The 21,113-nt window shown below is 45.6% G+C and overlaps 1 protein-coding gene across 1 annotated transcript in view; it reads left to right on the top strand.

Annotated features, from left to right (window-relative positions):
• LOC134357592 (uncharacterized) overlaps positions 1-21,113 on the top strand; it is an 83,919-nt gene that overhangs the window by 4,953 nt on the left and 57,853 nt on the right. Inside the window, exon 4 of the mRNA XM_063069217.1 lies at positions 16,706-16,955. Within this exon, the coding sequence (XP_062925287.1) occupies positions 16,706-16,955 (250 nt within the window). The remainder of the gene's footprint in view (positions 1-16,705; positions 16,956-21,113) is intronic.

Genomic DNA, 21,113 nt, shown 5'->3' with positions numbered 1-21,113 from the left:
GCCCATTCTTCCCATCTATCCAAGTCTCTCTGCAGACTCTCCGTTTCCTCAGCACCACCAGCCCCTACACCTATCTTCGTATCGTCAGCAAACTTAGCCACAAAGCCATCTATTCCATAATCCAAATCGTTGATGTACAATGTAAAAAGGAGCGGCCCCAACACAGATCCCTGTGGAACACCACTGGTAACCGGCAGCCAACTAGAATAGGATCCCTTTATTCCCACTCTCTGTTTCCTGCCAATCAGCCAACGCTCTATCCATGTACGTAACTTTCCCGTAGTTCCATGGGCTCCTATCTTGTTAAGTAGCCTCATGTGTGGCACCTTGTCAAAGACCTTCTGAAAATCCAAATATACAACATCCACTGCATTTCCCGTGTCTAGCCGGCTGGTAATTTCCTCAAAAAATTGTAATAGGTTTGTCAGGCAGGATTTTCCTTTAAGGAATCCATGCTGAGTTCTGCCTATCTTGTCATATGCCTCCAGGTACTCTATAACTTCATCCTTGACAATCGACTCCAACAACTTCCCAACCACTGATGTCAAGCCAACAGGTCTGTAACTTCCTTTTTGCTTCCTTGCCCCCTTCTTAAATAGCGGAGTGACATTTGCAATCTTCCAGTCGTCCGGAACCATGCCAGAATCTATCGACTTTTGAAAGACCATTGCTAATGCCTCCGCAATCTCCACAACTACTTCCTTCAGAACACGCAGGTGCATTCCATCTGGTCCGGGAGATTTATCTACCTTTAGACTATTCAGCTTCCTGAGTACTTTCTCTGTCGTAATTGTAACTGCGCACACTTCTCTTCCCTGCCACCCTTCAGTGTTCGGTATACTGCTGATGTCTTCCTCAGTGAAGACTGATGCAAAATACTCGTTCAGTTCCTCTGCCATCTCCTTATCTCCCATTACAATTTCTCCAGCATCATTTTCTATCGGTCCTATATCTACTCTCATCCGTCTTTTACTCTTTATATACTTGAAAAAGCTTTTAGTATCCTCTTTGATATTATTTGCTAACTTCCTTTCATAGTTAATCTTTTCCCTCTTAATGACCTTCTTAGTTTCCTTTTGTAAGGTTTTAAAAACTTCCCAATCGCCTGTCTTCCCAGTAATTTTTACTTCCTTGTATGCCCTCTCCTTTGCTTTAACTTTGGCTTTGACTTCTCTTGTCAACCACAGTTGCATCCTTTTCCCATTCGAAAATTTCTTCTTTTTTGGAATATACCTGTCTTGCATCTTCCTCACTTCTCGCATAAACTCCAGCCACTGCTGCTCTGCCGTCTTTCCCGCCAGTGTCCCTTTCCAGTCAACTCTGGCCAGTTCCCCTCTCATGCCACTGTAATTTCCTTTACTCCACTGAAATACCGACACATCAGATTTCGGCTTCTCCTTTTTAAATTTCACAGTGAACTCAATCATTTTATGATCACTGGCCCCTAAGGGTTCCTTCACCTCAATCTCTCTAATCACCTCCGGTTCATTACACAATACCCAATCCAGTACAGCCGATCCCCTAGTGGGCTCAACAACAAGCTGTTCTGAAAAGCCATCTCGCAGACATTCTACAAGTTCTCTCACTTGAGATCCAGTGCCGACCTGATTTTCTCAATCCACTCGCATGTTAAAATCCCCGATAATTATCATAACACTGCCCTTCTGACAATCGTTTTCTATTTCCTGTTTATAATTTGTAGTCCACGTCCCTGCTGCTGTTTGGAGGCCTATAAATAACTGCCATCAGGGTCCTTTTACCCCTGCGATTTCTTAGCTCAACCCATAAAGATTCTGCACCTTCTGATCCTATATCACCTCTTTCTAATGATTTAATATCATTTCTTACCAATAAAGCCACGCATCCCCCTCTGCCTACCTTCCTATCCTTCCGATACACCATGTATCCTTGGACGTTCAGCGCCCAGAGACATGCATCCTTCAGCCACGTCTCAATGATGGCCACAATATCATACTACGGGCCCCCAAATCCTAAGAATTTTCTACAGGGGCACAATTGAGAGCATCCTGACTGGCTGCATCACTGCCTGGTATGGGAGATGTACTTCCTTCAATTGCAGGACTCTGCAGACAGTGGTGCGGGCAGCCCGGCACATCTGTGAGCTTCTCACTATTCAGGACACTTACAAGGGCAGGTGTGTATAAATGGCTGGAAGTATTATTGGGGACCCGAGTCACCCCTAACACAAAATGTTCCAGCTGCTACGATCCGGGAACCGGTATGACACCATAAAAGCCAGGGCCAAAAGACTCAGGGACAGCTTAGCCAACAGGCCAATCAGACTGATTAATTCATGATGATGCAATTGTATTTCTATGTCATGTTGACTGTCCTGTTATGCATACTGTTGATTACATATTACTATGAATTGCACATTGCACATTTAGACGGAGACGTAATGTAAAGATCTTCATTCCTCATATATATGAATGATGTAAGAAATTAAGTCAATTCAATTCAATTCAAAATTTCTAGCTGCTATATGTAAGAATACACTCCTCCACCACCGATCCCCATCTTCACCAAGACCAGTCTGCCTGTAGGAATGACGAATGCGGCGATGTTTAAACGCTTTAACTTTAAATCATATGGTGGCACAAACATTCATTTCCTCTCGCACTTTTCAGACCGGCGTGGAACTCCAGGTTCAAATGATATCATTGTACTTAACACTAGACCGGAATAGCCCGAGAGTTATTGGGAGTGGCGAGCGGTACGGTTACAAAGCTCGCAGGTAATTGCATTTACAGTGAAGATTTTCCATTGCCAAACTTTCCATGGCATAGGAGAGATAAGTGGCATAAGGCCTCCAAATAGTAATCCCAGTTTGCCAAAGAGACAGCAATAGAGTAGATTGTTGGACTCCAGTAGAGGCGAACATGTGCCGGTTTCATTGGCGGAAGAGCAAAACGGGCGTTGAAAGAGTCTTCGATATTTTTCTTTCATAATGGGAATGCGTTGGCAAAGGGGTTAGATTAGTTTTACATGAAAGAAAGTGTTCATACAGGAATTTCAACCTGCACACGAAACAATGATTTTCAGACCCTTAAGACAGAAATCCATTCCTCTTCTTCTTCAACACATCAACCCCACAACAGCACAGGCCGCTGAGAGTAGCTCGGCAGAGGCCTCAGTCCTGGGCCGAAAGATGATTGGCCCTGTGGATTCCGCTTTCACCACACGACTTCATACGTCTTTTAGGCGAAGATCATTCCTGCCGAGGGATGTGGTCTTTAGGGCTTCTTCTGGCGTTTCCGTGGCTCAGGGTTTTTACAGGTTGTGGTTGCTAGCCTCATGTCCAACCCTCCGCCTCTCGCAGACGAGTGTGGGACTGTAATGGTTCATGTAATGCTTTGAGGAGATTATACCACACATTTTTTTCTAGTCTGCTCCAGGAACTCTACGTCTTTGATCGATTTATGTCAAAATTTAGTTCTGGGGATTAAAGACAATTTCTAACGCCATCGGCTCCTGACTCTAGTAAAACGCTCTCATTTTCCGGCTATTGAGCATGATTGTGGCGAGTTACGTCCAAGCAGACAAACAGAGCCTTAAGAAAATATGCTTTGTTCTAACGTGTCACTGAATTCAATTCCTGGAATTACACTTAAAGAAGTCAGATTATCACTAGCATTAATTTGTGTTGACCCTTGCACTCATGTCCCGCTTGTTTCGCTGATTTGGGTGTTGCTGACAAAACCGGCGGTTATTGGCCGTTTTTAACTCGCCTTGAAGGGACAGTTGTGAACCGATCTCCTACAGCGCTGTGGTTCTTCTGTTGACCGAACTCCCTCAATATTATTGACGAGGAAAAGCCATCGCTGGACGTAGTGAAAATGAAAGAGGGAAAACAGCTTTTTTCCCAAATTAGGATGGATTACAGTTGTTTGCGCTGGTGTTGGCGTTCCCACGTACTTGAAACAATTGTCTTTCTTGTTAGTAAAAATCGCCAGTTTGGCGGGTGCGTTGTGATTATCGGTTAACTGCAATGAATTTTATAGATTATACACTTTGCAGCCATTATTCTTTAGCGATTCGTATTGGTTTATTATTATCACATGTACCTAGATACAGTGAAAAAGCTTGTCTTGTATAATATTTAACAATATTAAAGCTTACCACTGAAGGAGAGGGCTTTTTTCGCTGACAGCACCGTGGTTTTTGAGTGTTACTTTAACTAAAGGATTGAGGAGGGCATTCTATTATACTCGACATATGCCTTGTAGTTGGTGGAATAGATTTGTAACCTCCACAGGGTAAACTGTCTCTACTTGACTTGACACCCTAAACTGACTTGAAAGAACACGTTAATTTTATTTCTTTCCAGATTTCAATCATATGTCTTTATTTACCGATGTACTTGCCAGAAATGCATATCTCTAAATTTAGTGTGAGGAAGTCGCCATTTTTTGGGATATCTCAATACTGTTCCAAGGACAGGTTATATTCTCTCCCAAAGAGTTTCATACTTTGCTTTGCATCCAGCCGCACACTCACACCAACACAGTCACTTAATCAACTCCACTGGACGGTAAATACTGCTATTCATGGTAAAAGAAAAACTTTTCATTGGCGATTTAAAAGTAAAGAACACATCTGAATGATGATACTCTTATATTCACCGCATTGTCACGAAGCTTATATGGCTCATTATTGCACGTTAGTGGATGAACTCTGCCATCCTTACCCAGTTAGGTTTATATATGACCCCAGCCCTATAGTAATTGGGCTATTGACTCGTTTCCGGTTTAAGATGGCGCTGGCGAAACACAGCGATGGCAGCAAACTGGATTAAGTACTTTATTTTTTCTTTTCTTTTTCTTTTTCTTGAAAACGATCACTGAAGTCAATTGCCTGTAGTTTTCCTTTCGGAGTTCAGCCTTTGAAACGACCTGGCATTTTTGAGGTGTGACTTAAAGACTCGAAGGTGCAGGACGGTGGCGGTGTGCTGTGTTCCGGCTCAATGGAGGAAACAGATCCCGATCCCGAGAGCCATTGTCTAGCCATTGCTGGAGCGGACTTGGAACCAATTCGAAGCGGCAGATCCGAGGCGAGGCAGAGAGGAGACGGCGGGGCACGGGCTCGAAAGGGTATCGACGCGGCAGGACCGGGGTCCGTGATCAATGAACAACACAAGTTTTGGGCAATTTAAGCGTCGGCCCGGTTTGAAAACGCTAGGGTTCTCCGCGAGGTTTACTCGTCTCTGCACTGAACTGTGCGGCTGTGGCCTGCAACTAACGGACTCTTGAACCGGCCGCAGTGATGACTGGCTTCGTGGCGGTGGACTCACTTACGTAAAGTCCAGTTCTGAATGCCATTTGCTTAATCACATGTCAAATCTGAAGTTTTTTGCTTGTTTGGACATGTGCAAGCTATATAAAGGTCAGAAATCAAGGATATCTTTAAGGATCAAAGACAAAGGTGGCAAGGTAACAAAACCCTGGATGATGAGCGATGTTTGAAACTTGGACTAAAAGGAAAAGGAGGGACATGAAAAGTTTTACACCCTGAAAACTGGTGGGAAATAGAGGGAAATACAGGAAGTAAGAGATAAGTTAAACACAGTTGTGTTGGGCAAGTGGCCAAGTGGTTAAGGCGTTCGTCTAGTTATCTCAAGGTCAGCTAACCTCAGCTGTGGCAACGTGCTTGTGCTCTAGAGCAAGGTACTTAATCACATATTGCTCTAGTCTGTGCGAGGAGTGGCGCCCCACACAGACTTCTAATCTGCGCCTTGTAAGGCATGAAAATGCCCGACGCAGGCCTCTCATGGTCTGAGGCGACGTTCTCTCCCCTCCCCTAAACACATAGTCGGGAGGAATGTAAGGGGCCAATAAATGTACCTATTGGAATAAAGAATATGGAAGCTATACAATATAGAGCGCTCTCTCTCTCTCTCTCACACACACACACACACACACACACACACACACACACACGCACTCTCTCTCTCTCTCTCTCTCTCTCTCTCTCTCTCTTTCTCTCTCCCCTTGTCACTCTCACCTCACTCTCTCACATTCTCACTGAGTCTCCGGCTAAACTCATCACAATTCATTGACAGGGCGGCTGCATCGGAGAAAGAAAGGTTCGTGCAAAGCCGCCTCGAGCAACTGGAACCCCTTTCTTGCTGTTACTGATATCGTGCCGGATATACTAAGATTTAACCGAAGCAATTTTAGACAGACGGTAATGTATTTCCGAGACACCGTGTCTTGAATATTAAACTGCAATCTGCGAAGTTGTTATGTACCCGCTGTCAATGTCCGTTTGGCTATAGGCGTTCTGCTGCTTATATACTACGGAAGTGACAGGGCGAACTTTTAGAAAACGATGGACGCTGCAGCTATGACATCATTGAAGACTCATCCTGTGAATCTCTATGGGTAGCAATGAAGCATAGAAAAGGTACAATCAGTATACGGCATAGTCTAGGTATTACACAGCTGAGGAGAGATCATGGAGCAAATAAGCAAGCGGAACATGGAAAGATGCAAAAGCGACAGCTTAATTGTAGTGGGTGACTTTGGTATCCGCAACATTAATTGGGACTTCTTAAATGCCAAAGGGTTAGATGGAGCATAATTTGTTAGACAAATTGTGCTAAACTGGGAAATACTAGTTACTGCTTAACTTCGGAGATGGAGCAGAGTGATGATGAGGCTAAACGGCGGCTCCTGTCGTGATTTTACAAATGACCAGGAGACGCAGAAGATTCTTCAAGAAGTTTTTAAACTTTAATTTGCAAATCAAAGCTGAGACAGTCAGTGAGCTAGTCGCTAAATGCCCGCCCATCTTTTTACACAGCGTTCTTTATAGCCCCCTTTTGGCTTAACTGCGTTAGCGTACTGTTGTATGTTTCACTCTAGCTAATAAATAAACCACCCTTATCTTTCTACTTGGTTACATTGTTCTTTCTCATGGGGTCAATAGTACACAGGTTTCATTCTAGCTAATAAATCAATGGTTACGTAGTAAAATACCGTAGGAATCCCCTACGTACTCAATAACAAACGCTTAATGCGTAGTAAAGGCACAGTAAACACCTAAGTAAAGACTTGATGGGCAATAACAGCATAATAAGTACTCGAGTAAACACTTGATATGTAGTAGAAGCACACTTGAGTAAATACCTAGAAAACAGTCAGTGGTTTCACTATAGTGTTACAATGTTTTCCAATATAATTCACCCTTGAGATCCACAGGGTCTAACACAGAGAGAGGAAACTACGAGTCCACGCACAAAAGCTCAAATAAACTCCAGTATTTACTCCCAAATCTGGGTCAAACTATAATTTTTTGTGCTTAGAACTCGGTGTTCTCTCCCTACCTTCCTAGGCCACTGAGCCAAAAACCTGTCTCTTTGTGTCTGAGACAGGAAAAAAGACTCTGGAGCCTTTACAGTCTATTCCTACATTATCATTTCCCTCCTGTACATGTTGCATGTCGTGTAAGCTGTAAGAGTACATCATCGGTACTTCTCTTTCCACTGGTCTTGATTCAGCAATTTTCAGGAGCATTGGAAAACGTCCTATTGTGGCCCGCACTATAAGGGACTGGAGACACGGAAGAAAACAGCACAAAACAATCGCACAGCTTACCAATACAATACCTACAGTTATCGCTAACTTGGTTAGCCATGCTCCCCATCCCCCTAGTTTACTATCTAACCAGCCAAATAGCTGATGTCCGAGCCCTGCATTCTGTCTAACTTCTCTTCTCAGACTTTTCAATTTGTTCATTGCTCTAGTAAATGATCCCTCCGGACTAGTGTTATTTGGTATAAAAGTACAGCACTGTTCTCCAAACATTACACAAACTCCTTCTTTTTCTGCCAACAGCCAGTCTAACACCTGTCTATTCTGCCACGCCATTCTACTAGTTGCATCCAACTGTTGTCCTAGTGCCTCCAGCGCATCGTTGGTGTAGTTAATGAATCTCTGTTGATTATAATATATATAATTTATCCACTCAACGTTTTTGCTAGCCCCTATTACAGGTATAATTGCTTCCCAGCTAGCAGAAATCTCGTTTCTTACCATAAACTCGTTAGGTATACCTCTCGGCTGTCCTGTACTGTCGATTCGGATCGTTGGGTCAGGTTCATATTTTCGCCTCTTCCACCGCAGTGTCTGCTGCTCCGGATGTCAAATTATACTTCAGGGGATACTACAACTTCTTGAATCAGCATAACCCGTGTACATGTACCTGCCCAACTAAGAGGAAGCGTCGATCTCAGGCCTTCCTCCATTCCGCACAGCCACCAAGTGTCTGTTAATGGGATGTTCTGGACATCCAACGCACCTTCGGGTGGAGGGGTACCTACTATGTATCTTCGGCCTGGGGTTACACCCCAAGTCCAGACGCAGTTACCCCTAAAATGGCCAACCGAAAAAGCACCTATCCGTGTAAAGCATTCATAATTCAAATGATCCTGCACTATCAATTTTCCCACTGTGGGGGTCTGACTTCTTTTACTGATGGCCCAAGGTCTGCTATAATTACATTTAGGGGCAAGCACGTTTCGATCGAATTGCGAGGAGGCTTGGGATAGCATACACCAATAAGGGAAATAAGGGGTGTTGTCAATACATTTCTGATAACAAGGATCCGTCCCGCTACAGATTCCCATGTTGCAAGTCTTGACTACACTTGGACACTGCTGCGCACACTGCCCCCTCCGCTCCTTTCGCCATTGAGTGCAGGTGGAGGAGTTATAAGGCTTGGGGGCTACGTGTTGTACGGGCTTCGCCCTGGAGCACAGATAACAATTCTGTCTCTCCATCATTCCTGCTGTGTATTGTGCCCATTGGTACCACTGGCTAGTACGTGTCTGTTGCCACTGCAAAGAGGTAACTGTTGCGCTCCGCTTACTCCTTTCTTTTAAGGTTTGCGGAGTTCTAACATTCCCATGCCATATCTGCCAAATTAGTGGTTTCCAAGTCCGTATAGGGGTTTGTGGGTGTTTCATCCCAAGGGGCAAGACTGGTCGCTCCCAAGTTATCCTCACTATCTGAAGGAGTACTACTATCCACAACACCATCCTTAGGGTCGTCAGACCTGTTCTCAAAACCAAAAACTTCCCTTATCGTCCGATCAAACTCCTGTGGTGCAGTGACAGCTTCTTGTTCCTCTTGACTGTCCCCTGCTATCCGTTCCTCTTTACCACTTACCTCGGGCTCCACACCTGGCTGTACCTGCGGGACTGCTCTGTTGCAGAGATTGAGATGGTACCAGGTGGAGCGTCCCTCTACTTGAACTGCGGTGGGTGGCGCCTTGGTTACCGTAAATGGCCCTTCCCTTCTTGGTTCGTTCGACTTTCTTCGAAAAGCTCGCACAGAGACCTGATCTCCTGGCTTGATTGGTCCTTCCCTTTGCACGATCTCCGGTTCTTTCCGTTTTTCCTGTGCATAGATAGACTTATGTATCATGGTTAGTTGCTGCATGTATTGTTTTACTTCTACTTCCAATTGTTCCAAGTTAGGCCCTTTGTATGGTCCTCTCCACTGGGGCACTGGCATGGGCCTTCCGGTTAGACACGTCACTCGATTAGTTTGCATGCCGTAACTCATTAACGCTAGCGGCCGCGCGTCGATCCAGTTGAGTTTAGTACCCGCACAAATTTTATTCAGTTTGGTTTTTAGCGTCCCGTTAATTCCTTCCACCATGCCCTGCGACTGAGGGTGATACACGCATCCAAACCTGTGCTTTATTCTTACTGCTTGCAGTACTAATTTGACCAGCTTTTGGATGTACGCTTAACTATTGTCTGAGCTGACTTCTGTAGGTATTCCGAATCTTGGGATCACCTCGTTTGTCAGGAATTTTACTACTGTTCCTGCCCCTTGATCTTTCGAGGGTGCCGCTTCTACCCATCTACTGAATCTGTCAATTACTACTAACATGTATCTTTTCCCTCTTACTGTCGTTATCATGTCTACGTAGTCAATGACTAAATGTTTAAATGGCCCTTCGGGCAGGGGTATATGACCTATTGCGGTTGTAATTCCTTTCCAAACATTATTCTGTGCACATACCTCGCACTGCGACAAAACATGGTCTACTGAAGCCTGTAGATAAGGCGGTCAAAACCCGTCCTTTTTTATTTTCCTTATCACGTCCCCCCTTGCACAATGATCCACCCCATGCGCTTTTGAAATCAGGATAGTCAACACGGGGTGGGTGCTACCAATAAACCGTCCTCCGTGCTCCACAGACCGTCTGGGTTCTGCTTGGCCCCCCTTCGTCTCCACATTGTCTGCTCTGCCAAAGTTGCCTTACCTTGTATTTCAATCCGGTCCTCTACCATAGGTTCCGGGTCCAAGCTTACCTGGGGCGCAATGATGGCCAACGTACATCCAGATGCTTTCCGGCCTGCTTCGTCTGCAGCTTGATTTCCCTTGGTTATTACATCGTTTCCTTTTTTATGTGCCTGACACTTCACTATAGTAAGCGCTTTGGGTTTCATCATCGCTGTTATTAAATCTAAATTTTGCTGACAGTGCTGTATGGGATCTTCATTACCCTTCTTAAAGCCTCTCTGTTTCCACACTGCCCCAGGCAAATGACACACTCCATGTGCATATGCCGAATCAGTATGAATGTCTACTTTCTCACCTTCCATCATTTCGCACGCTGTTGTCAGGGCTTTGACTTCCGCAAACTGGGCTGAACACGGTTGGGGGCAAGCTTCCATTCTAATAGTCTTAAACCTTGTCTGATCCTGCTGCACTACTGAGAAAGCTGCATGATTTCCTTCATAATCCCTATAACAGGAGCCATTTACAAAGAAAATCTTGTTATCTTCATCTTCTAGTGGTTCGGATCGTAAATCCGCTCTTAATTTGGCAAATACCATTGCCTCCCTTACACAGTCATGGGGTTCTCCTTCATGACCCAAGGGGACATAATCAGCTATGTTACTGGTGGTACATCTCTGTATAGTTATATCTGGAAATGTCAATGACATCTGATATGCTGCTATTTTGGCTGGTGTCAACACGAATTTACCTCTTTCCAGTAATTCGGCTACCTTGTGGTGTGTGTACAGGATCACAGGGTAGCCCATGGTCATGGATGATGCCTTTTCATAGGCATAGTACAATGCTGCCAGTCTCTGATAGCAGGGTAGGTACCCCTGAGTCACTTCATCCATTTCGCACTATAGTGTGCTATTGTCTGTTTTGCTTTTCCTGTGTCCGTCTCTTGTGTCAGAACCACTGCGACAGTGCCCTCCTGCTGGTTGGATACATACAGATGGTAGTCCCTCCCATAGTCGGGCAAAGCTACCGCTGGGGCTGACTGCAATTCCTGTTTAATAGTATTAAACGCTATTTCCGCCTCCTCATTCCACTGTAGGCCATTCTTCAAACTTGTATGTCCTGCTTCCTTCACTAGTTCCCTTAATGGCATTGCGATTTCAGTATATCCCCCAATCCAGTCTGAACTGTATCCTGGTAATCCTAAAACCTTCATCATCTGCTTTACTGTCTGGGGTTTAGGAGCTTTAGTTATTGCCTCAATTTGATCCGGCGCTATCACCTTCATTCCCTTGGAGATTACCCTACCTAGGTATTCTACCTGTTGCTTACAGAATTGCAACTTCTTTTTGGATACCTTATGTCCTCCTTACGCCAGTCTTTCTCAAAGGGTTATGGTGTCCTGTTCACGCTGCTCCTCACTTTCGGAGCAGATTAACAAATCATCCACATAAAGTATCAATGTACTTTCCAACGGTACTCCCTGTAGGTCTGCCTTTAATACTCGATTAAAAATGCGCGGTGGGTGCTTAAATCCTTGCGGCATTCTTGTATAGGTATACTGGTTTCCTCTGCATGTAAATGCAAGTAGATACTGACACTGATCGGCCAGAAGAATGCTGAAGAAAGCTGAGCACAAATCAATCACTGAAAAATAACTTGATTCCGGCGGAACGTTAGTCAAAAGCGTGTGCGGGTTGGGGACTACCGCTAGCCATTCCTCCACTACCTCATTTACCGCTCGTAAGTCATGTACCAGTCTCCATTTGGATTTGTCCGCTTTGAAGACGGGCAGCAGCGGGGTATTACATGGACTATCTACCCTCTTAAGTACGCTTGCTTCGAATAACCCCTGTATCGTGGGTGCTATTCCCTCCTCTGCTTCTGGTCTTAGAGGGTATTGTGGTCTCCAAGGTGGAACTGCTTCCTTTTCCAGTTTTATTTCTACCGGACTGGCTGTTTTTCTTCTCCCTACGTCCGTGTCATATTGCGACCACAGAATAGATGGTAACCTATTCAGCCTGTTATCTTTTTCCTGATCTTTCCCCTTTTCCAATAGTGACATGTGCAGCTGAGGAATTACTTCGACCTCCTTTATAGTTCCTGTCATATCAATATCTACCATTATTTTAATGTAGTTGTTGTCTCCCGATGCCCATACCTCCGGCATGATTTTCCTCCAAACCGTTACGGTTCCAGCACGTTTTACTAAGGGTTCTAGGTCTTTAGACTGGTATCCTTCATTCACCAGCAACGTTATGTGGGGCACAGCCTCCGGTATTCTATACCATTTCTCCAAGAAGGTGTTTCACCTGACTTGTAGGGCTGCCCCTTGCTTTCCAATTATTATAGCCTCTCCTCTTAGGTGCTACCGGGTACATGTCCCCTCGTGCCATCTCTCCTCTAACTTCTCACTCTGAGTCTCGTCAAAAATTACTGTGCAATGTAACTCAGACTTGGGCGCTACCGCCTTGGGAAATATAGCCTGCACGCTCGTTTTCCATTTTTCCCAGGTTTCCCAGATCTGATCTTCTATGTCTCCTATCCAGGAAACATTAGCTTTCTTGATTTCCCGCACTACTAACTGAGTATTCGCTCTTTCCACACTCAACCCATTTCTAGTGCATTCTAATTTTAATTCTAGTTTTAATAGGGCATCTCTGCCTAGCATATTAATCGGGGTTCCTTTGGACACTAGTACTGGCAGAACTATTCTTTTACTGCCCATCCCCAACCGTACTGGAGCTGTGCATTGTTGTTAACTGTGTTTTCCCCGAGAACCCTACAGTGTTAATAAATTTTCCTGACTGGGAAGGCGAAGGGCATACTGCGGCTGTACACAGGTATACGTGGTTCCAGTCTCTATCATCATGGGTGTCATTGGCCTTCTAACATAACCTGAACAATGGGTTCCTCTTCCGCCTCCCTTGTTATCACTGGGTAATGTCCCTTCCCACCTGGGTTCTCTGGGCACCCCTAGCATCTTGCATAAGGGTTCACGGGTCCACCTGAGCCTGTGGGGGCTGGTCCTTGTCTAATCTGCGGTTCCCTTCTCATCGGTCCCTGCTGGTAAGTAACGGATAATGACCTGAGTGACAGTCTCTTCTCATGTGTCCTGGCTGGTTACAGCCCCAGCTCAGTCTCTCTATCTCTCTCTCCCCTTGTCTCCTCACTGGCCCTCTTTGTCCATAACCTCTCTGTCCCCCTGCTTGGGATTTCCAGTCCTGTCTGGGCTGCTGTTTAAGTTTACTCTGTTCCTGATAGGGCATTCGTGGGAATGCTCCTCCAAAGACGTTTATTATTGGCATGGGGTTTTCTGGCCCCTGTCTGACAGCGCGACCGGTTCCTCCATACAGTGGTGTTTCATTCATTTCAACGGTTGCACTCAAATCGGGTGCTACTAGCAGCATCTTTTTTCCCTTCTCTTTTTCCTTCTTTTTGAGTTCTTAAGCTGCATTTGCATTAGCTTTCTTTGCACCTCTTCCTGCTGCTCAATCAGCTTCCGTTTGTCTTTCCGATATTTCTCAACCGCATGGAGTACGTGGTCTCTAAATTCATGTGAGTTCATTGACGTCAGTCCGACCACTTCCTCCAGTTTAGATTTAACTTGCGGAGGCATTGTGTCCAAAACGATGGTTCTGAACAGTATGCTCATAAACGAGTTGCCTTCCACTTCTTGCTCAGTCTCCAGTCTCCACCTTTTTAACTGATTCTCTACATAGGCTGCTGGATTCTCAATGTCCCCCAGCGGATCCCCTTTCAGACTTTGGGGTCCACTTTGGGTGGGTAAAACTTCCTGAGGGCCTTCCATATCTTCTGCCTCACTTGGTCAAAGCTGTTCCCGATGAACGCATTTAATAGTCCAGCCGTTTCCATCAGCTCTTTTAATTTGGAGGTTCCCATCAACCTTATCAGCAGTGCCTTCAAATCTCCCATAGCCAATAACCGTCCCGTGGTTTCTTCTTCAAATGCTCTAATCCACCTCCCTGCTCCTTCATGTAAGCTAGGCACGGTGTTTCTCAGCCCTTCCAGGTCCTGGGAGCCCCAAGGAGCATACTGTATTTGTCCCGATCTTTTTACTAACAACGGCATCACTTTTTCCTTCTCTCCCCGTATTCTGATTTTCCTCCTCAACCGACTCCTCATCTCCTTCTGACCTTGTTCTTACTGGCTGCCACACAAATCTCTCCGGGGTTTCCTCTCTCCCTTGTTTTCCTATTTTCTCTTGACATCTTCTTGGAGTCCTCCCTTTCTGATTCGGGCTAGCATTTGCTCGGGTCCTCGTGAATTCCTCAAACTTTTGTTGGAAACCCAGTGGGAAACCCAATTCCCGCTGTAATATCCTACACTCTTTCTCCGCTTCTCTTAGCTCCCTTTCCACTCTCTCTTTTTCCTCTTCAAGGCTATCCTCTTCTATCCCCCGTCTACACTCTCTTGTTCCCTCATATTCATTACTTGACTCTTGCTCTTCTGATAAGTCATCTTCTCTTCCAGCCTGTTGTGTCGCGTTCCTGTAACAGGAATTCCTCCGGATTTTTCCTCAGTCTCCATTCCCACAACTCTTTAATACATTCTGTTATTATCTCACTTTCTCGTTCTACTTTTTTCTTGTCTTCCTGCATCTCCTTCCACAGTGCCTCCCTCTCCTCCTCAGATTTTCTTCTTTCCTCCTCGGTATCCCAGACTTTAAACTCTCCCCTGAGTTCTAGTTTTCCTGATAATACAGGGCATTGTTTATGAGTCTCCTTCTCGTAATTGGGGGGGGGGGCGGGGGCGGGGTGCAGTGGTTTCTACATTTCTCAGGTCTGGGTATAGAGTCGGCTCCTTATTCTGTTTCTCCTGTGGTTTACAAGACTGCTCTTCTTGTTTCTCAGTGTCTTCTTTACTTACTACTGATATTCTTCCTTTCTTTCTCAATCTTTCTCCCTCCATCCTAAAGAGTTTTAACACTTCTGTCTCCTGTTTTCTTTTTTACTCTCCTTTCTTGGATTTATCTCTTGGTTTGTGATTTTTAATCAGCGCCTCCATTTCCTCACATAAACTTACATCAAATGTTCCTTCTTTCGGCCATTTCGTGTGCAGATTTGTGGTTCTTTTTTCCAATTTTTCTGAAATTTCCGCGATCTTACCTTAACACACCGGGAATATTTTGCTCAGTATTTCTACTGCCGTTCCTTCCCCTGTCATGTTGTTCTTCCCCTTTTTAAGGTATTCTTGGCGTCTCACACCTTGGTAATGCTATTTTCTGTAACCTCGTTCTCTATCTAGCCTTATGGTTTCTTCTCACCCGCGTCTAAATTACCTACTTAAGCTATCCTTATCTTCTGTTCTGTTCTGCCCGTGCAGACCCCTTTCTCGGGCGGTATCGGCAGAACTTTCTTTTTGTACCTCCTCTATTCAGACACTTACTTTTCTTAAGCCGGTATTCACGAGAGTTTTCCCTTCTTTTCTTTCTTTTTCTGCCCGTTCAGACCTTCGTCTCGTACGAAGCGGTATCCACAGGGACTTACCAACACTACGTGGAATTTCTCTTACTTAACTTCTCGTTACCTTATTCATACTCACCCCCCACTGCAGTGCTCTTGCTCAATCCTCCGAGCCTCCTTTTAACCCTCAATTCTGCCAGATTCTTTGGATGGGAGAGACTCTTCGGCAGTGGTTTCACACTTCTGATTCCCCGAGATCTCCCCAAAAACCGATAGAATTCTTAGTCCAAATTGTCGTTAAAACGCGCTTACCTTTGTTTGGGTGCACCCTTAATTCTGTTAGCTCTGTGGAAATCCCCCGGGGACCGGGAAGCGCCCTCAATCTGCCGTTTCCTTCTTCCACGGGTCTCTTCCCGATCCCACCGACTACGTCAGTTTTGTCGCCATTTTACAAATGACCAGGAGAAGCAGAAGATTCTTCAAGAAGTTTTTAAACTTTAATTTGCAAATCAAAGCTGAGATAGTCAGTGAGCTAGTCGCTGAATGCCCGCCGATCTTTTTTACACAGCGTTCTTTATAGCCCCCTTCTGGCTTAACTGCGTTAGTGTACTGCTGTATGTTTCACTCTAGCTAATATATCAACCACCCTTATCTTTCTATTTGGTTACATTCTTCTTTCTCATGGGGTTAATAGTACACAGGTTTCATTCCAGCTAATAAATCAATGGTTACATAGTAATATACCGTAGAAATCCCCTACGTACTCAATAACAAACACGTAATGCGTAGTAAAGGCATAATAAATACCGGAGTAAACACTTGATGTGCAATAAAAGCATAATGAATACTGAATAAACACTTGATATGTAGTAAAAGCACACTTGAGTAAATACCTAGAAAACAGTCAGTTGTTTCACTATAGTGTTACAATGTTTTCCAATACTGCTTTGCTTGCATCTTCGGAAACAGCTCTCCATCTTTAGAATTTTTATTTTTCCCTTTCAGGGTTCTTTTGAAGTCTCTGACCCGGCATTACACGCTGACTGCTGTTCTTTGCGGGAATGCGACCCGCTCTCGGAGTTTCATAACCGGGCGTTGCTGTTCGGCACCCCAAAGGCTCGGCCTAAGTGTCCGGCTCGGCTTTGGAGGCCTAGCGTGTCGGGGCTCTGGAGAAGGGCGGATCGAAGGCCGGTGTCACGGCAGGGGATCAGTGTGTCGTCTGGCAGTGGAAATATCTACGGCTGTGTGCCCAGATGTATGGGCACAGAGATCAGAAAAAAACGGATCGTTACGGACTTTCAATACCGTAATCCAGCGGGTTGTTTGTTATGTCTCCCCGCTTGCTGTGAAAACGGAGACATCTCTCTCTCCCAGAGAGCGAGAGCCTGCGGTATGTCGTATGCCGGGTGAACGCGTAGTCTTTGGGGTACTGCAAGTCTGTGTCTTTGCTGTTGCTCTGCTCACGCTTGAGTGCTCGGTGTCGGGTGCCGATGCTTTTTTTTGCCGGTGGAGGTGGGGGTGGATCGATGCTTGCTGCCGCTTACATGCGGGAAGGAGGGGAGCCGGGGGGTGGAATTTGGGGTGCTATCAGTTAATTATCGTTCATTCTTTGGGGAAGCCCTCGGTTTTCATGGATGGTTGCGAAGAAAAAGCATTTCAGGATGAATACTGTATACATGTTTCTGACATTAAATGTATCTCTGAGATTTTGAAACGCAACGTTTGGTCTACAAATGTTTCAGGTAAAAGTTTCTGTCATAAGGGGGGCATTGGTGGCGGACCCAAATGCAAGACACAGACATTGAAGTACTAGGAACAGGACTCGGTGTGTCAGGAATGCAAGGGAAGTGGGGGAGAATGGACGCTGGTCATTGACACAGGCCCTGGGCGAGACTAGGATGCAGGACCTGGGCTAGGACATGGACAAGAAACACGGAACCCGGACAAGGAACTAGGAACAAGGAGCCTTGACTAGGGACACGGGACTCCGGAACTAGAGCCTGGACAAGGACCAGAACCTGGGTTTTCGTTAGGACTAGGAACCTGGGTCTTGACTTGGAACCGGAATCCGGGTTTAGGCTAGGACAAGACGTAGCTACCGGACAGGACGAGGGACTCCTGGACAGGACGAAGGAACTCCAGCACAGGGCTCGGCGGGCACTCCTGGGCTGGGCAAGACACGTGGACAGGACGAGACACATGGACAGGACGAGAACACGAAGCCTTGACTTGGTCTTGGGAGACAGGAATCTCTGAGCATTGGACTTGGAACTCAGTGTAAGGGGTTTCTTCTTTGTTATATTAAAATTAAAACGGTTTCTTTGTTATGTTAATCTTCTATGTTGATGCGTATGTGAAATAAAATGGCTTCAATGTTATGTTAAATGCTAAGAAAGTCTCTAGCTAGCACTTTGCTTGGGTTATAACAGATAGCAGATGTACTATGAGCCAATGGGTGTCCATGTTATTCTTTCTTGGGGTGATATGCTGTCTCATATGACTGGGAACCAGGGGCTTTTGGCGGGGAGTTGGAGGAGAGACCGCGAGGACGACGGACGTGCGGGAAAGCTCAAGTTGATCACTCCAGGTGGTCCCGAGCTGCGAGTCGAAGGGGTCAGAGTGGTCCCGAAGAGGTCCCCGAGCTCCAACGTGTGCACGAGGAAATTGAACTTTGATAAGTCTGGCCCCTTTTCCATTGCTTTTTTTTTGCATTGAACTACTATTAATCTCATAGACTTAGCAATATCTATAAAGTGTAATTGGTAAAACGTACATTGTTTGCTGGCCGATGATTGATGTTTGAAGCTGAATCACGTGGCAGTTGTACAGCAACCAACATAACCAGGAGACAAGGTGGGCAGCAGACGGGTTTCCCCTAGATAAATACGAGCCAATATAGCTGAGCGCTACATCAGGAACCTCGGAGCCTTGGATTTGGAACGCAGGAACCTCGGAGCCTTGGATGTGAGCACGGGAAACACGGAACCTTGGACTTGAACACAGGAACATGGAACACAGAGCCGGGACACCTCCTTGGGAACAGGACCAAGGGCCGGGGCTCTTTCTATACACAGTACACTGAACACGAAGAGACAGTTCTTCACTCAGGGTAGCGGCAAACGGCCGGACCTACCTATCGAAGGCGAGGACACAAAGAGTCAATTCCAAACAATGACTGACTGTTCCCTATCATGACACAGCAAGACCCCGGTCTTGCTCCGGCAGTTGAACTTGACGGCGTTACAGGCGAGGACGCAGGCGAGGTTGTAGGCGATGGTTCAGGCGAAGGTCGCAGGCAAGGCTTTAGGTGGAGGTTGCAGGCAAGGCTTCAGGCGAAGGTTGCAGGCAAGGCTTCAGGCGAAGGTTGCAGGCAAGGCTTCAGGCAAGGCTTCAGAAGGAAGGGGAAGGGAAAGGAACAGTCCAACAAATGAAGCTGAACCCAGGAGCCAGCCCAAAATGTGAATCAGGTGCCTCATTTGAGAGACCCTAACAGAACAAGGGAAAACTGGAAAACCCGGAATAAGGATCGATGGACCAGACCGTGAACCGGAATTCAGACTTCACGGACCAGACCATGACAAATTCTGGCTCTTCTATTCCTTGGTTAGAATTGGCGTGAAACAATGCAGAGATAATTAAAATGTCTTCAGGTCATAGTGTTAGGTGGATCACTTGAGTAAAGGAATGACAGGACTCAGACAGTTACGAAGTTCAAAAACTTACAAACTTAAAACTAAAATGTATTATCAGAGTACATGCATGTCACTACACACAACCATGAGATTGTTCTTCTGTAGGCCATTTTTAGCAAATCTATAGAACAGTAACTCTGAGCTGGATCTGTAAACTGTAAACATCAGGAACTGTAAACTGTAAACAAACTGTGCAAATGGAGATAATAAATAAATTGCAAGAAATAATGAGCATGAAGTAACACGATAAAAGAGTCCTTAAAAGAGTATGGTTATCCCCTATTGTTCAAGAGTCTGATGATTGAGGGGTAGTAGCTGTTCTTAAACCTGGTGTTGCGAGTCTCGAGGCACCTGTACCTTCTACCTGATAGTAGCAGCGTGAAAAGAGCTTGGCCTGGGTAGTGAAGATCTCTGATAATGAATCTCTGGGGTAATGTTTCAATTTGATCTGGTCAATGGTTGGGAGGATTTTACCCGTGAGGTACTGCACCGAATTCACAAACCTTTGTAGGATTTTCCACTCAAATGTATTGTTTTTCCCATACAAGGCAGTAAAGCAGTCAGCACACTTTCCACCAAACATGTATTGAAATTCGCCAAGGTTTTCGATGACATGCCGAATCTCTGCAGACGCCTGAGGAAGTAGAGGCGCTGTCGTGTTTCTTCGCTTATATTTATATGATGGAACCAGGACAGACCTTCTGAAGGAGGGGTTCCTTCATACCTTCGAAAGAAATGTGCTGGTAGAATTGGAATACACCTTTGAGCTGTCATTGTCATTAACGGACGTTAAAACGTAATCAGATAAAAATCTTTCAGTGCATCTGAAATGATAAACTTTGAGCCACACACACAAATCATTGCTAGATCCCAGCAGGTCAGATAGCATCTCTGGAAATGAATAGACGGTCACAACACGCTGGAGGAACTCAGCAGGTCGGGCAGCATCCGTGGAAAAGATCGGTCGACGTTTCCGGCAGGACTGTAGAGGGAAGGGGCAGAGGCCCTATAATGAAGGTGGGGAGGGTAGGAAGGAGAAGACTGGTAAGTTCCAGGTGAAAAACCATTAAGGGGAAAGACAAAAGGGTGGGGGAGGGGAAGAAGGGAGGTGATAGGCAGGAAAGGTGAAGTAGGAATAGGGGAAAACACAATGGGTAGTAGAAGGAGGCGGAACTATCAGGGAGGATCTTTTACACAGATGCTGTCCGACCTGCTGAGTTCCTCCAGCGTATTGTGAGTGTTGTTTTGACCCCAGCGCCTGCAGATTATTTTGTGTTTATGAATACACGGTCGACATTTAGGATCGAGATCTTTCTTCAAAACTGGGAATGAAAGAAGGAAATCGCCAGAATAAGAAGATGGGGGAAGGGGAAAGATGAAGACATGGGATGGGAAAGTTAAAGGGTGAGAGAAGAAGGAATCTGATAGGAGAGGAGAATATCCCTTAGGAGAAAAGGAAGAAGGAGGGGTACCACGGGAAGTGATAGGCTGGTGAGGAGAAGAGGCGAGAGGCCTGAATGGGGAAGAGGGGGGAAGAGGGAGGGAAAATTACTGGAGGGGGAATCGATGCTCATGCAAGCAGTTGGGGGTTTCCGAGTCAAACTATGGGCTGCTGCACCTCCACACTGAGAGTGGCCTCGTCGTGACAAAAGAGGAGGCCACTGACCAACATGTTTGAATGGGAATGGGGATAAGAATTAAAATGCTTAGCTACTGGGAAT

Source organism: Mobula hypostoma, chromosome 2 (assembly GCF_963921235.1).
Source record: "Mobula hypostoma chromosome 2, sMobHyp1.1, whole genome shotgun sequence".
NCBI lineage: Eukaryota > Metazoa > Chordata > Chondrichthyes > Myliobatiformes > Myliobatidae > Mobula > Mobula hypostoma.
This window is presented reverse-complemented; position numbering and strand designations above follow the sequence as displayed.